Source organism: Lucilia cuprina, chromosome 6 (assembly GCF_022045245.1).
Source record: "Lucilia cuprina isolate Lc7/37 chromosome 6, ASM2204524v1, whole genome shotgun sequence".
Taxonomy (NCBI): Eukaryota; Metazoa; Arthropoda; class Insecta; order Diptera; family Calliphoridae; genus Lucilia; species Lucilia cuprina.
In genome coordinates this window covers 1,803,851-1,818,329 of record NC_060954.1, presented here as the reverse complement: position 1 = coordinate 1,818,329, position 14,479 = coordinate 1,803,851, and the positions used below count along the sequence as shown (strand labels likewise).

Sequence of the window (14,479 nt, the reverse complement as noted above, 5' to 3'; positions counted from 1 at the left end):
ACGACCTTCTTCCTGACAGACTAAAACACTAACTACTGACCTACCAAACCTACTAAATTTATTAAGAAGAAAAATATGTGTATTATTCAAGACTTCCTATGTGTAACCAACAAAACAACAAACCTTAAGTCCCAATTTTGCCACTTGATATTACAACTAGTACATATGGCTATTATTGCAGTTGTAGTTGTTGCATCAAACATTTTTATTTCCGTTTTCAATTTACAAAACATTGTAAGCATTTATTGTTAAAATGTCCAGAAATATTTATTTTCTTGTTCTTTATTTTTTTTTTAATTTTTGCTCTACAAATGTGCTGGTAAGCTTGTGTGTATATGTTTTATAGACCCAAAGCATCTTATGAATACATTGTTAGTTAGTAAGTTTATGCTTCAGATATTTTTGTGCAAAAAACGCTTAAGATCGTTTTAGAATCTTTTTTCTCTAAAACAGTGTGTGAATAAATGTGTTACTAAGTTTACTATTAAACAATAGGATGGCACTGCTATGTTGGAAACCTAAATAGGTTCTTAAGACCCAAATTTTGTTCCATAGTATAATTTTATTTTGTTAAAGCCACCCTACTGTACATTTATACTTCAGTGTATTAATTTGTGTATTTCTCTGTTTGCGGTAGAGAATTTAAAGAATATTGTTAAAATCAAAATCAATTACATACATTGTATTTAAGATAAGATAGCACAATATTATTGTATAACATCGTGCTTGAATTCTTTGCTATCCATTGTTACCATCTCCCCTGGGTTTAACAAAAATGCCAGCTGCTTGGACTTCTTGTATTTTAGCCGTGACAGCATCCGAGGCATCAGTGTTCTCATCGACTATTTCGGTTATAGGCTTTTCCATTTGTTCTTCGGCTTCGTCAGCTTTATCATCTAAATTTCTGGATTCAGCGGTTTCCGGTACATCTTGTTGTTCAATTGATGCTTCGTTTGCTATTATTTCAAGGGAGTTATCTGTGTCTTCTGCTTCATCAAGTTCTTTTGCTGGCTGATCATTAGAAGGGATTTCTTCCTCTAGTTTATTATCTGCTTCGGCATCATCATTTACTTCCTCTTCCTGTGCTGGATCTTCAACTACTTCTTCCTTTTCGCTTTGTGTGCCTTCCTCTCCATCTTCTACGTTATTTGAATTATTTTCTTCATCTACTTTATTTTCATCTGAAGCTTCTTCTTCAGCTTCCTCTTCAGGTTCTATTGACAGTTCAGCTTTAGTCTCTCCCGGTTCCCCAGAATCAGAAACTTCTGCCTCTGCATTCTCTTCTTCATTTTCTTCTGGATTATTCTCATCAGCTTCACTATCTTCTTTCTCATCAGAAACTTCAATATTTGTATCTTCTTCTGGATTCTTCTCATCTGCTTGATCTTCTTCCTTAGGTGTTTCCGGATCATCAGCTTCTCCTTCGGTTTCATCATCCGATGCACCTGCTTCTTCTTCGTTAGCATCTTCCGGGTTTTCATCCTCTTTCTCATTTTCTTCTGGTTGAATTTCAGCTTCACCATCTTCCTTAGCTGTTTCGGGGTCTGCAGCCTCACCTTCAGTGTTATCATCAGCAGCACCTGGTTCTTCTTCGGCAGCATCTTCTGATTTTGCATCCTCCTCCCCATTTCCTTCCTCTTGATTTTCGTCAGTTTCTTCCTTAGATGTTTCGGGATCTACTACATCGGGCTGTTCAGCACCAGTATTGTGCTCTTCATCATCAGTTGGTTGTTCAATATTTTCTTCAATCGGTTCTTCACCTTCTTTAACTTCAGCTTCACTCTCTTCCGGATCGTTATTCTCTTCTCCTTCATTATTAGCATCATCTGCATCATTTGGCTGAATCTTCGATTCTACATAAATCACCAGAATACCATAACTTTCAATTCTGCCTGAGTCTTCCTCTTCTTCCGCATTTTCCTCCTGATTATCTTTACTTTCCTCATCTGCTACTGCCAATTTCAGTTTAGTATAACCTTGTTCATTTATTACTACTATTTTACCATGACATTTCTCTTCCCCCTCCTTCTTGCCGCCCGTTACCATGTCACAATAGGTGCCTGGCTCTAAGCAGGCATAAACTTCTTTCTCAAACTCTATTTCCGGTTCATTATTAATGGCCACAAATGCTTTATAGCCACGACAGAAAGCCACTTGATTGGCTCCATTAGTTTGAAAATAGATTATACTAGGCTCATCCTGTCCCGGCACACTAAAATAATTGGCCACTTTAAGCATATTCACCAAAACGGGCCATCGATGTTCACAAACCCATCCTGACTCTTTGGTGCATTGCTGCTGCTCATTGAACTGTGGTGAGCCTATCTGCTCACCTTCTTCATCTTCTGTGGGTGGTCCTTGATTAATGTCTTCGTCAGAGAAATAGTAAGAACTCATAATCCTTTTTATGGCTCCATAGGGATGTATCAACATGAAAACATTCGCCATTATGTATTTAAGGCGCTGTTTATAGGTTAACATTTTGTTGTGGCCCAATTGCTGGGGTAGACCTCTTTGTGTATCATGGGAATCTATGAAAACTAACGCATCTTCATGAGCTAAGAATCCTAAAGCTGGACCCCAATTGATGAGAGAACTTAAAGGAACCTTTCTTTGGATAATGGTGGCCAATTCGGCGGGATATAAGTACTCTGAGACCACACCATAGGTAGAGTATTCGGTTCTGAAGAATTAAAATTTCAATAACACTTTAGAATTTAGACTACAGTCTTGTCTATAGTCTGGACTATAGTCTATTCTATAGTCTGGACTATAGTCTATTCTACAGTCTGGACTATAGTCTATTCTATAGTCTTGACTATAGACTATTCTATAGTCTGGACTATAGTCTATTATATAGTCTGGACTATAGTCTATTCTATAGTCTGGACTATAGTCTATTCTATAGTCTGGACTATAGTCTATTCTATAGTCTATTCTATAGTCTGGACTATAGTCTGGAATATAGTCTATTCTATAGTCTGGACTATAGTCTATTCTATAGTCTGGACTATAGTCTATTCTATAGTCTGGACTATAGTCTATTCTATAGTCTGGACTATAGTCTATTCTATAGTCTGGACTATAGTCTATTCAATAGTCTGGACTACAGTCTAATCTATAGTCTGGACTATAGTCTAGTGTATAGTCTATACTATAGTCCGGACTATAGTCTAGTCTATAGTCTGAACTAAGGTCTAGTTTATGGTATAGACTATAGTCTTTTCTATAATCTGGACTATACTCTAGAGTATAGTGTGGACTATAGTCTGTCTAGACAAGACTATAATCTAGAATGTAGACTAGAGTCTGGATTATATTCTTTTCTATAGTCTAAACTATAGTCTAGTATATAGTATGGTCTAGACTACAGTCTGGAATATAGTCTAAACTATAGTCTTGACTGTAGTGTATGCAAAACCTTTTTAATAGATGAAGTAATTTGTAAACTTTACTCACTTGGACACTGTATCCAAACCCAAATCAAAAACATCGTGATACACAAATGGTCGGGAATTTTTCTTAAACTTAAATTCCGTACTCAAATTTTTCACTTGTTTTAAAATATTCTGCAGAATAAAACAGAAACAAAATCAATAACATTTTACACTTACAACTTCCATCACACAGACACACACAACTACCTTTAAATCAATTGGCCACATATATTTGGCCATATCGATACGAAAACCGGCAACACCCATATCAATAAATTTATTTAACAACTCAACAATGTGCTTTTGTACACCAGCACGTGAATGATCTAAATCAGGATGTCCATTCAGCTGACAATTACGTATTTCATGAGCATCCTGTGTATGGGGCAATATGGCGCACAATGTGCGGTGAAAGTCCACTTGTGTATATGAGACATTAGAGTAATTTAACTGTGATATGTTGACACTCGTTTCGAGCAAAGTGTTGACAATGAAATCTTTATTGTCCTGCTCTTTGATGTCGAATAGAAAGTTAAGAGGAGCAGCCATATGATTGAGTACTACATCAACATAAATGCGCACACCATGTTCATTGCAAATGCGGCTCATTGACCAAAAGTCTGACTCATCACCAGAGCGTGAGGCCAAACGATAAGAGATCACTTCATAACGTTCCCACCAAGGATGTTTTACCGAAGATGTTTCGATTACTGTGTGCTCTAAGACAGGGGATATCTAAGATAATACTTAAATATTACTAATTCAATTGGTTGTTTTGTTACTGTTAGTCAAACTCACTTGCACTCCTGCATAGCCTTGTGGACCTAAAAAGTTGCGACACTCTTCTGCTATATCTAAAAATTTCCATTCAAATAATTGCACTATAACACTACGATTCCCAGTGAAATGCGGTTGATGATATAAGTTTGTCATTGAACTATCCTTGTCGTAATTAACTGCGTCGGCCGCATTGAGTTGTCTTACCAACCTGTGTCGTTGCTTAATGTTGGCAAACGACCAAACCTCCGAGCTTAGCAAACAACATAAAAATAGTGAAAGCACAAATATGTTGCCAGCAAAGGGTAGTCTTAGCCTTTGATTTGTTGCTGTTGTATGCAATGACATTAACCTCATTGTTAATGTCTCTTAACGCTTGTAAATGTTTGCGTTAACTTTTATTTTTGGTAATAACCGTTGTTTTGTTTGTTTGGTAATCCAACTGTTTAGTGCAACTAGCGCAATAACTAGTTAAAATGCAGTTTTGCTAGTAACCTGTTTGATGACTTAATGTCCTTTTTGCTTAAACTTTTAACACTTTTAAGTAACAAACTAACGTATGACTGTCCAAATAACTAGTCGGATCGATTGTATGTGTTTATGCGTTGGAATATCTAACTGACTGAAATGTCTGCATGTCATGCCATTTTAACATGCAATTTTTCGTCTAATCTGTTATGGGTATCATATACATATTCGGGTGGGTTTTTCACATTTTTTAAGTTTATTCCTCCTCTAATTTTTATAAATTATAATGTTAGTGTGTTTTAATAATGTTTACTCCTGGGCATTGTGTTAAAACTGCAAAAAAAAAAAAATACGAAAAACTTCCGAACAAAACACGTTAATTTTTGCTTTAACGTGAGGGACAGCAACAGTAATAAAAAAATTTAATGGAAGAAGACCGACTATATGTAACCAGCTGTATGAGATTAATCTATCAAACTATAGACTGATCTATATACTTGCCTATAGGCTGATCTATAGACTGATCTATAGACTGGTCTATAGGCTGATCTATAGATTAAGCTATAAACTGCAGACCGATCGGTAGACTGATCTATAGACCGATCGGAAGACTGATCTATAAAATGGTCTACAGACTGATCTTTAGAATGCTGAATGATCTATAGACCGATATGTAGACATATCTAAGGACTGATCTATAATATGGTCTATAGACTGATCTTTAGAATGGTCTATAGACTGATCTGTAGACTGATCTATATACTGATCTATACACTAATCTTTAAAGTGATCTATAGACTGGTCTATAGACTGATCTATATCTAGAATAGTTTATAGACTGATCTCTATACTGGACTATAGGCTGATCTATAAACTGATCTACAGACTGGTCTGTAGATTGATCAAAAGACAGTTCTACAGATTGTTCTATATTCTGGTCTATAGACTGACCTATAGACTGGTCTATAGATGATCATAACATTGACTAACCAAGTGGTTTCTTGACCAGACTTTAGACTAATCTATAGACCACACTAATCTGAAAATCAGAATTTTATTATTTCTTTAACTGTTAGGAATTTTTTTTAACCCTGCCTCAAGTTGGTCACATTCAAACTTTTCTATATTTATTTAACCTCTAGGGTGTTTCTATACTAAACTCTACAATATATTAAATATTATTATTATTGTTGTAGTTGTAACTAATAACTATGTGAAAAATATTATTATTATACAACAAAAACAAATTTAAAAACAAAAAAATCACGTTTAATTTTGTTGTCGTACTACCGACAACAACAACAACACAACTCATACATTCACCTGACCAAGAAGTCATTTATTAAACTTTTATCACGGTTTATATTACAGAATAATGTTTATGTTTAACTTAACTGAAACACAATAAATTTTCCAACAAAACTGAAAACAAAAAAAATGAAAAAAATAAAAAATATAAAATAATTTTAAACCAACAGGAAATTGTAAAACGTTAAGCTCTCCTCAAACAGCCTGTAGTTAGGCAACAGTTATGAACAGTTATTTTTTTAAGGATTTTTAATAGTAATGAAACATAAACATACATTTTTATAAGTTTAAATATTTTATAACATTCTAACACGCATTTCGTTATAGAAGCACAAAAAATTAACATGGTTTTAGCTGGGTTTATTACAGGCACGTAAAAGGAAAAGATCCTTCTTTTTTGAGCTCTAAACAAAGTTGATTTGAAGTTTTTTTTGTTGTTTTGTTAAGTTGTGTTTGTAGCGACACCTAACGATTAATTAACGTAACTTTGTGTTTTATCAACATGCAGTTATCGTGTTTTAAAATCTTTCTCTCAAACACCACTATTCCCCTCTTATACAATCCCTTATTTATAATAGTAAATGTGTGTGTATGTGTGAGTTTTAAACCGTTACAAACGAAAATAACCACAATTTTACACATGTGTACGTACAGACCTGTTCATGCTTTTTCATATTTATATTAAACATGCACGTTCATGCTTTGTTGTTAGTTAGTTGACATGTTTTTTTATTGTTGTAGTTGTGTTTATTTTTATATTTGTAAATTATTTGAGTTCTTTTTTGTTTTATTTTAAAACCTTAAGGCTAGCAACAGGCGTCATTTAATATAATAACTATTTCGCTTTTTATTTTTGTTATTGTTGGACTTTTAAATACAATTTTTAATTTGTGTTTTAAAATAAAAACCATTTGAAATATTAAATTTATGACCTTTTGTGAGGGGAAATATAATAATTTTGTTTGTAATTTAAATGGAAAAGAAATTAGGACACAGAAAGAAAATGGTTTCAAAATAAAACTGTAAAGAGTTAAAAAGTTATTTAAAAAAAATGGTAAATTTCTAAATCAAAATTGTAGACTGAAGAAGAGAACTGAATACTAAAGAGTCTGTAGAACACAGTACCGACTAATCTATAGATCAGAGTATAGATTGAACTATAAACCAGACTATAGACTTATATATAGACCAGTGTAAGGAGAGGTCTATAGATCGAACTGTAGACTAAACTAAATACTATACTACAGACTTATATCAACTATAAATTGATCTGTAAGCAGGACTAAAGATCAATATATAGACCAGAATATAAACAGATCTATGGACTAGACTTTAGACTGTAGAACAGAGTGTCGACTGATCTATAGATCAGAGTATAGATTGAACTATAAACCAGACTATAGACAGATATATAGACCAGTGTAAGGAGAGATCTATAGATCGAACTGTAGACTAAACTAAATACTATACTACAGACTTATATCAACTATAAATTGATCTGTAAGCTGGACTAAATATCAATATATAGACCAGAATATAAACTGATCTATGGACTAGACTTTAGACTGATCTATAGGCTGGAATATTGACTGGAATATAGACTACAGATCAGGCTATATACCTGATCTACAAAACTGACTATAAACTAATTTGTATGTCAAATTATATACAAATTTGAAGGCTAATCTAATCCATAGGCCGATCTATATACCAGTCTATATACTAATCTGTAAAATATACTATAAATCGATCTACAATTTAGACTACAGATTGATCTATAGACCAGAGTATAGACTGACTGACTATAGCCTGGACTATAGACTGACTGACTGTGATCTGTAGACCAAATTATAGACTGATATTCAACTATGAGAAAGTCTATAGACAAACCTAAAGATTGATCAACAGACAAAAGTACAGACATTACTTCATATTGACCTACAGACCAGCGTTTTTTGATTTATAGAACAACGTAAAAACTGATATACAGACTTGACAACAGACTAATGTAATCTATATTACAGATTCGATTTTAAACTGATCTACAGACATGAATAAAGACTGATTTTAAGTCAAATTATATATTGATTTTTAGACAAGTCTATATACAGATCTATAAACGAGTCTAATCTAATAGACTAATCTGTAAAATCTACAAAATCTACAGTCTAGACTATAAATTGATCTATAGACCAATGTATAGAATAGTCTATGGGTGGGCTATAGACTGATTTACAGACTCATCTATAAATCAAACTATAGACTGATATACAGTTGTAGACCAGAAGTAGAAGTACCTAAAAATTGGACAGCAGACCATAGACATTTATACATATTGACCTATAGACTGAGTTAATGAATAGACCAGCGTAAATACTGATCTACAGTTCATATTAAAGACAGATTTTTATGTCAAACTAGTCTATAGACTATATATACCAATCTATAGGCCGATCTATACACCATAATAGATATTTATGAAAATTCTTAAAAATTTCTCCTAGTGTATTACTTTATTGCCGAAGGTTGTACTTACTTCACCACAGTACACAACCCGACCTTTTGCAATTAATGCAAAATGATCTTGATTACATTAATAATTGTTTATACATAAGTTTACTGTCGGAGGGCCCTTTCGTTTTTGTCCCCATATTTTTTATTGTTTCATATCAAATTACACAAAAAAGGTCATTTAACATTTACACACGTACTATGTGCTTAATTATACCTTAATTTATGCCAAGAATTCATGCTTTAAAAAAAAATGGAAAAATTTAAACACACATGTTTAACGCAAATAAAAGAAATAAAGTTATTTAAAACAATTTTACGATAAATCTAAATGGTTAATTATAAACAAAACTTTATTTGTTTTATTTATTTAAAAGTCTCGACAAAGTTTTAACTATTTTATAAACCATTAAAAAAAAAGCAGCAGCAGCAGCAGTAGCAGTAGCTCATTATCAAATGTTTAAAAAATAAACAAAACTAAAGGTTTGGCGAAACTTTGTCAGGTGTTTAAAACATGTTGTTGAATGTTAACCCTATTTTTTATATGCAATTGACCATATCCTTTGATACACTTTTCATTCATTTATTTTATAAACTAAAACATTTTTATTTGGCAAAAGTTTTTATATCCTTTTCTATTGATCAAAAGCTTAAATATGCTTTTTTCGTAGTCGTAAATATGACATTGTGTAAAATTTTAAATAAAAAATGGATTTAACGAGTGACTTATTTTTGAACAGGACTTTTGTATACAATGAATAGAAAATAAGTAACTTTTATGTAAATTTATATAAAAGAGCTAAAATATTCCAAAAAAAAAAAAAAAAACAAAGAGAGAAAAATATGTAGAATATAACGAATTTTTACACTAAGAAAAATTATTTGATTAAACTAAAGTCCAGACTAAATTCTAGATAATAAACCAGATTATAAACTATAATATAGAAAATACTATTGACTAGACTATAGACTAGACCATAAATAATACTAAAGACTATACTAGACTATAGACTAGACTATAGACTAGACTATAGACTAGACTATACACTAGACTATAGACTAGACTATAGACTAGACTATAGACTAGACTATAGACTAGACTATAGACTAGACTATAGACTACACTATAGACTACACTATAGACTAGACTATAGACTAGACTATAGACTAGACTATAGACTAGACTATAGACTACACTATAGACTAGACTATAGATTAGACTATAAACTACTTATTTTACGATATCAAATAGTAGTAATGTACTGAATTTTCCATGACAGGGCTAAATCATATTGAAATTAGTATATTTTAAAGATAAAGGAAAATCGATGTTATATTCTAACTTTTTAGGTTAATTTTTTTTTGGAAAATTTTTCCCGAAATTTAGTTGTTTTTATTTTTTTGTCATTTACCTTTTGTAAAAGCAAAATTTATGTCAAAGAAGCTTTTTGTATTATTTTTTTTTAATTTACATTTTAATACATAAATGATTATCTCTATCTGTCCGTCCGTCTGTCCATACTTCCACTAATTATTTGTTAATTTTATTTCCATTACTATTTTTTTCATCTCCCCAACTTTTTAAGCTCATTGTTTGGGAAAGAATGTCTAGTGAATAGAAAAAAATCTACTATTTTATGCATTAATAGTTTGAGGTTTTTTTTTTGTTTGTTGCTGTTTTTATTTTACTTTTGGTGACTGTTGTCTAATGTAGTTGTTGAAATGGCGTCATTTGGTTTTCTAAAATTTACGTAGTCATAATAAAAAGTTCAGGTTACTAATATATAGTTTCTATTTAGCATCCAGTGAAAACGGTTGTGTAAATCTTCGAAGATAATAAAAATGTTTTCGGGTAAAAAAGAAAGAAATGTAACAATTAATTGAAAAATAGAAAAAATTTCTTCCTCAAAAAAAGGTTGAAAAGGTTAAATGACAAATATTTTCGGGGGAAAAGAGTTAAGCGTTTGATATTAAAAAGAAAATTAATGGAAAATTTTCGAAAAATAAACAAACAAGCAAATAATTTAGTCTAGTAAAAAAGAAAAATGTGTAAAATATTAAAAATGTTCAAATAGAATTTAAAGGTTTTTTTAAATTCTTCATTTATCCAGCTCTAAAGCTTAAAATGACCTTTATAAAGATTTATATTGAAAGCCTTATGTGTTGCAAACTATTTAACTTTTGACACTTAAAAAAAAAACACAAAAAATTGCTAAAGAATGTTAAAACAACGATTTTATTTTAAAAGAGGTCAAAGGTCACTTCCTCGAAAAACTCTTATAACTTAAAAACCATTTACTTTTAAAAATTTAAGAAAATGACAAGATACTTATTGAAAGCTCTTCTTTATTTAAAAAAAGTTTAATGTCGAAACCCGATTTGGATTTGAAGTTATACAGCAAAACTTCAAACAAGTATTTTTAGTTGTAAAATAAAAGAACAAGCATGTTTTTAAATAAAAATTAAAAAAAAAACATTAGTTAATGCTTTTGCGTAAAAAATAGTTTAAAATAAAAAAATAAAAATAAATAAAATTTGTAGTTTTCATAATAAAATTATTAAATACTGCACTTGTTTTTGTCTGTATTTAGCTCAAAAACCAAAAAATCTACAAAAAATGTTTTTATTCCATAACTATTGGCCCTTAATTTGTAGAAAACTTAGTTGCAAATCCTAGTCAAAGTTGTCTTGCTATTAAAGCATGTTTTTCTTTTGTTACAAAATTTTTAATAATTTTGAAAATTTTATTTTTTACAGCCTCCCTTAAAAACTTGGGCGATAAGACCGCCAGTCTCTTCAGCAAGAAGAAGGATGAAGCCGAAAAATTGGCCAAAGAAAAGGCTGAGAACGCACAAAAATTGGCTGAGGAACAGGCCAAGAAAGTAGGTGAAGCTGTACAGCAAACCAAGAGCGAAGCTGAGAATTTGGCAGCCAGTACTGGTGAGTAAAAGTAGAAATTCTACCAAAACTTTAAGGAAATACTTGTGTTTCAAAACTCTTGTAAAAGTGTTTCTTTTAACAATTTAAAGAAAATAGCTTTTTTAGGCTTTTTAAAACTTTTTAGCCATAAAAGCTTTTAAGTGCAAAGAAAAAGCTCTTAAAGCTTTTAAAAAATACAGTTTTAAAAATTTTATACCAGTTTTTTTAGAACAATGCATTTCAAAAATTTTAGTAAAAATGTTTCCTTAATCTTTTTTGTAAAAAAGCTTAAGCTATTCAGTAAAAAAAGCTTCTTAAATCCTTTTAATGAAAACGTTTTATGAAGCGTTTTAGTAAAAAAGATTTTTAAAGTTTTTTTTTTACTTAAAAGCTTTTTAAATTTTTTTTACCATGAAGCCTTAAATAGGGGTTTTTTACTGAAAAGTTTTTGTAAAAAAATAGTAAAAGGCTTCTTAAAGCTTCTTGATAAAAACCATTATAAAGCTTTTAATAGATTTTGAGCAAAAGCTTAATTTTATCGATTATCGAAAAAACTTTAATAAAGAAAATATTTGTAGCAAAAAACATTTAAAAGTTTAAACGAAAAATAAATTTCTAAAAGGAAATCTCTTGCAAAAGCTTTTAAGTTTTTTTTTAATCTTATTTATTTGGACAATGTTTTTTTTTTTTTGGTCTTAAAAAGTTTTTATTTTTAAATATTTGAAAAAAATCTTTTTATTAAAAAAGCTTTATTTAGCTTTTAATAAGAATTTATTAAGCTTTTTGTAAAATGATTTTAACAACTTTTAAGAAAGTAAAAAGCTTTTTATTTACTTTAGTAAAAAAAGCTTTTGAAAGCTTTTGTAGTGAAAATATGTTAAATTGACCAAATATATTTATTAATTTTTTTCAATTTCTTTGCAGCCAAGGAAGCAGCTGGTTTAGCCGCCCAAGAAGCTCAAAAAGCTGGTCAAGCCATCGATGCTGGTGTTAACCAAGCTGCTGCCGCTGTAGACAATACCAAGAATGCCGTCAACAATACCGTGCAACAAGTCAATACTGTAGCCGCCAATTCCAAACAAGTTGCTGCTAACATCGCTGATGCTTCACAAAAGGTAAGTTTGGATATTTCAAATCAAAATCATTCCCCGAGCTTTTAATAACAATTTAACTTTCATTAAAGGCCGCTGCCAATGCTGTCGATCAAACCAAAAAGGCTGCCAACGAGGCCATCAACAAATCCGTCAAGGCTGCCGAACAAGTAGTGGACGCTAAAATGAAGGAAGCCGAAAATGCCGTCGATGGTGTTATGAAAACTACCAGCCAAGCTGTTGATCAAAAAATGCATGAAGCCAATCAATATGTTGATCAAAAGAGAGAAAATTTGGAAAAGACCATACACGATACCGCCGTACATGCTCAAGAATCTGCTGGCAATCAAGCTGCCAATCTTATGGGCAAATTGAGTTTGGCAAAAAATTAAATCAAAATTAAATAATTAACTAAAGTAAACATAAACATCAGCAACAACTACAACTAATTTAAAAAAAAATAAACACACTAACTCAATTATTAAAAAACAAACAAAAAAGAAAATAGAAAAAATCAGAAAAGATTTAACAGCTTCGTTTAGTTAAAAAAAAAAATCGTGTGCCAGTTTTGTGATGTTTTTCAAAAATAAAAAGAAAATTGTTTTTTAAAAATTTATATCTATTTACTACACAGTCAACAACGACTAAACAAAAGCTTAAAATAGTAAAACAACACGTGGCCTATATATATAGAGAAAACAAACAACAACTATAACAACATATAAAAAAAAACAATTCGCTTGTAGTTTAAAATTAACAAAAAAAAAAAAAAGAAGAAACAATCAAAGTCCATAAATTTAATTAAACTAACACACTCAAATCTTTTAATAATTTTTTCTCTGTTTTCTCTTTATTTTTCAGCTAAATATTTTTTCCTTATTTTTGTTAAAGATTCTTATATTTTTTTTATTTTTCTATATATAAATAATATTTAATTATATTTTTTGTATATGTTTAATATATTTCTTTAAAGCATTTTGTTTTTTTTTTTTTTTTGCTAAAACATAAAATTTATTATTTAAATATGTTTAAATATATACATATAAATATTTAACGTAAAGAATTTAATATTTAGTTTTGTTTTTGTATTTTGTAGTAGTGTTTTCAAAGTTTATTTCGAAATCATAATATTTTTTTTACTTTCTTATTGATTTCTATTAAAATATTTATATATAATAAAATACAACAACCAGAACTTTGATATTAGTTTTATAATTTATTTTGTATTATATACTATTTTTTTAAATAAATGTAATTTCTTAAATGAAAAATTAAAAAAAAATATATAAAAAAGTATCTTAAACCAATTCGAACATAATTTTATTGGATCTTATTCGAATTTGGTAAAAGATACGTACGCACATACATACATTTTTGGGTCAATCGATTTAAGTGAATTCGTCTTTTGAAATTTTGCACTAAAAATCCAACTTTTCACTTAAATTAGTTATTTTTTTAGTTTTCAGTGAAATATTTAAAAAATAAAATTTTTTAGAAAATATATTTTTTTTGGATTTTTTCTAGAAACTTTTAAGTAAAAATAGAGCCTCTTCGGTAATGCATCACTGCTCTGCATCTAATGATTAATTTGTGATTCTTTTAAAAACAGATGCATTTTCGAAAGTACTGGGCATCAGATGCATCGCAGTGATACATTTCTAAAACTTTTTAGTAAAAATATTCTTGAAAAATAAAGTAAACATAACTTTTTAGTGAAAAACTTGTTAAAGCTTTTTTTAAAAGCCATTTTTAGGTTATTCAGTATATGAATAGAAAAGTCTTTGAATAATTTTGAGAATTGTAAGTTTTCTTAGTGAAAAAAAACAGTTTACAGAAAATGCTTTTTAAAACTTATAAGAATAATAAATATTTTTACAGAGTTTTTATTGTAAAAGTTTTCAATATTTTTATAGATACATTTTACTAAGAGCCTTTTCAATTTACATATTTTGTAGTAAGAATAATCTT

At 30.0% G+C, this 14,479-nt stretch overlaps 2 protein-coding genes across 2 annotated transcripts; one reads left to right on the top strand and one right to left on the bottom strand.

Annotated features, from left to right (window-relative positions):
* Positions 1-307: 307 nt before the first annotated feature.
* LOC124420814 lies at positions 308-4,643 on the bottom strand. Its single transcript, XM_046955006.1, has 4 exons — positions 4,236-4,643; positions 3,645-4,172; positions 3,460-3,569; positions 308-2,683 (listed from the first exon to the last, which is right to left on the bottom strand). Exons 1-4 carry the CDS (start codon positions 4,569-4,571, stop codon positions 739-741), a joined length of 2,919 nt encoding a protein of 972 aa, XP_046810962.1. The 5' UTR covers positions 4,572-4,643; the 3' UTR covers positions 308-738.
* Positions 4,644-10,328: 5,685 nt separating this feature from the next.
* On the top strand, positions 10,329-13,155 carry LOC111679012 (protein DR_1172). The gene is made up of 4 exons (XM_023440493.2): positions 10,329-10,353; positions 11,259-11,441; positions 12,345-12,535; positions 12,604-13,155. Exons 1-4 carry the CDS (start codon positions 10,344-10,346, stop codon positions 12,901-12,903), a joined length of 684 nt encoding a protein of 227 aa, XP_023296261.2. The 5' UTR covers positions 10,329-10,343; the 3' UTR covers positions 12,904-13,155.
* Positions 13,156-14,479: the final 1,324 nt, after the last annotated feature.

Bases quoted from the DNA above. Each gene is read 5' to 3' on its own strand.
- LOC111679012 (XM_023440493.2), top strand. The intron at 11,442-12,344 runs GTGAGTAAAAGT...ATTTCTTTGCAG, and splicing joins GAATTTGGCAGCCAGTACTG to CCAAGGAAGCAGCTGGTTTA. The intron at 12,536-12,603 runs GTAAGTTTGGAT...CTTTCATTAAAG, and splicing joins TCGCTGATGCTTCACAAAAG to GCCGCTGCCAATGCTGTCGA.
- LOC124420814 (XM_046955006.1), bottom strand. From the start codon at position 4,571: ATGAGGTTAATGTCATTGCATACAACAGCAACAAATCAAAGGCTAAGA. The intron at 4,173-4,235 runs GTGAGTTTGACT...GTATTATCTTAG, and splicing joins AAGGCTATGCAGGAGTGCAA to ATATCCCCTGTCTTAGAGCA. The intron at 2,684-3,459 runs GTGAGTAAAGTT...TTAATTCTTCAG, and splicing joins GGTTTGGATACAGTGTCCAA to AACCGAATACTCTACCTATG.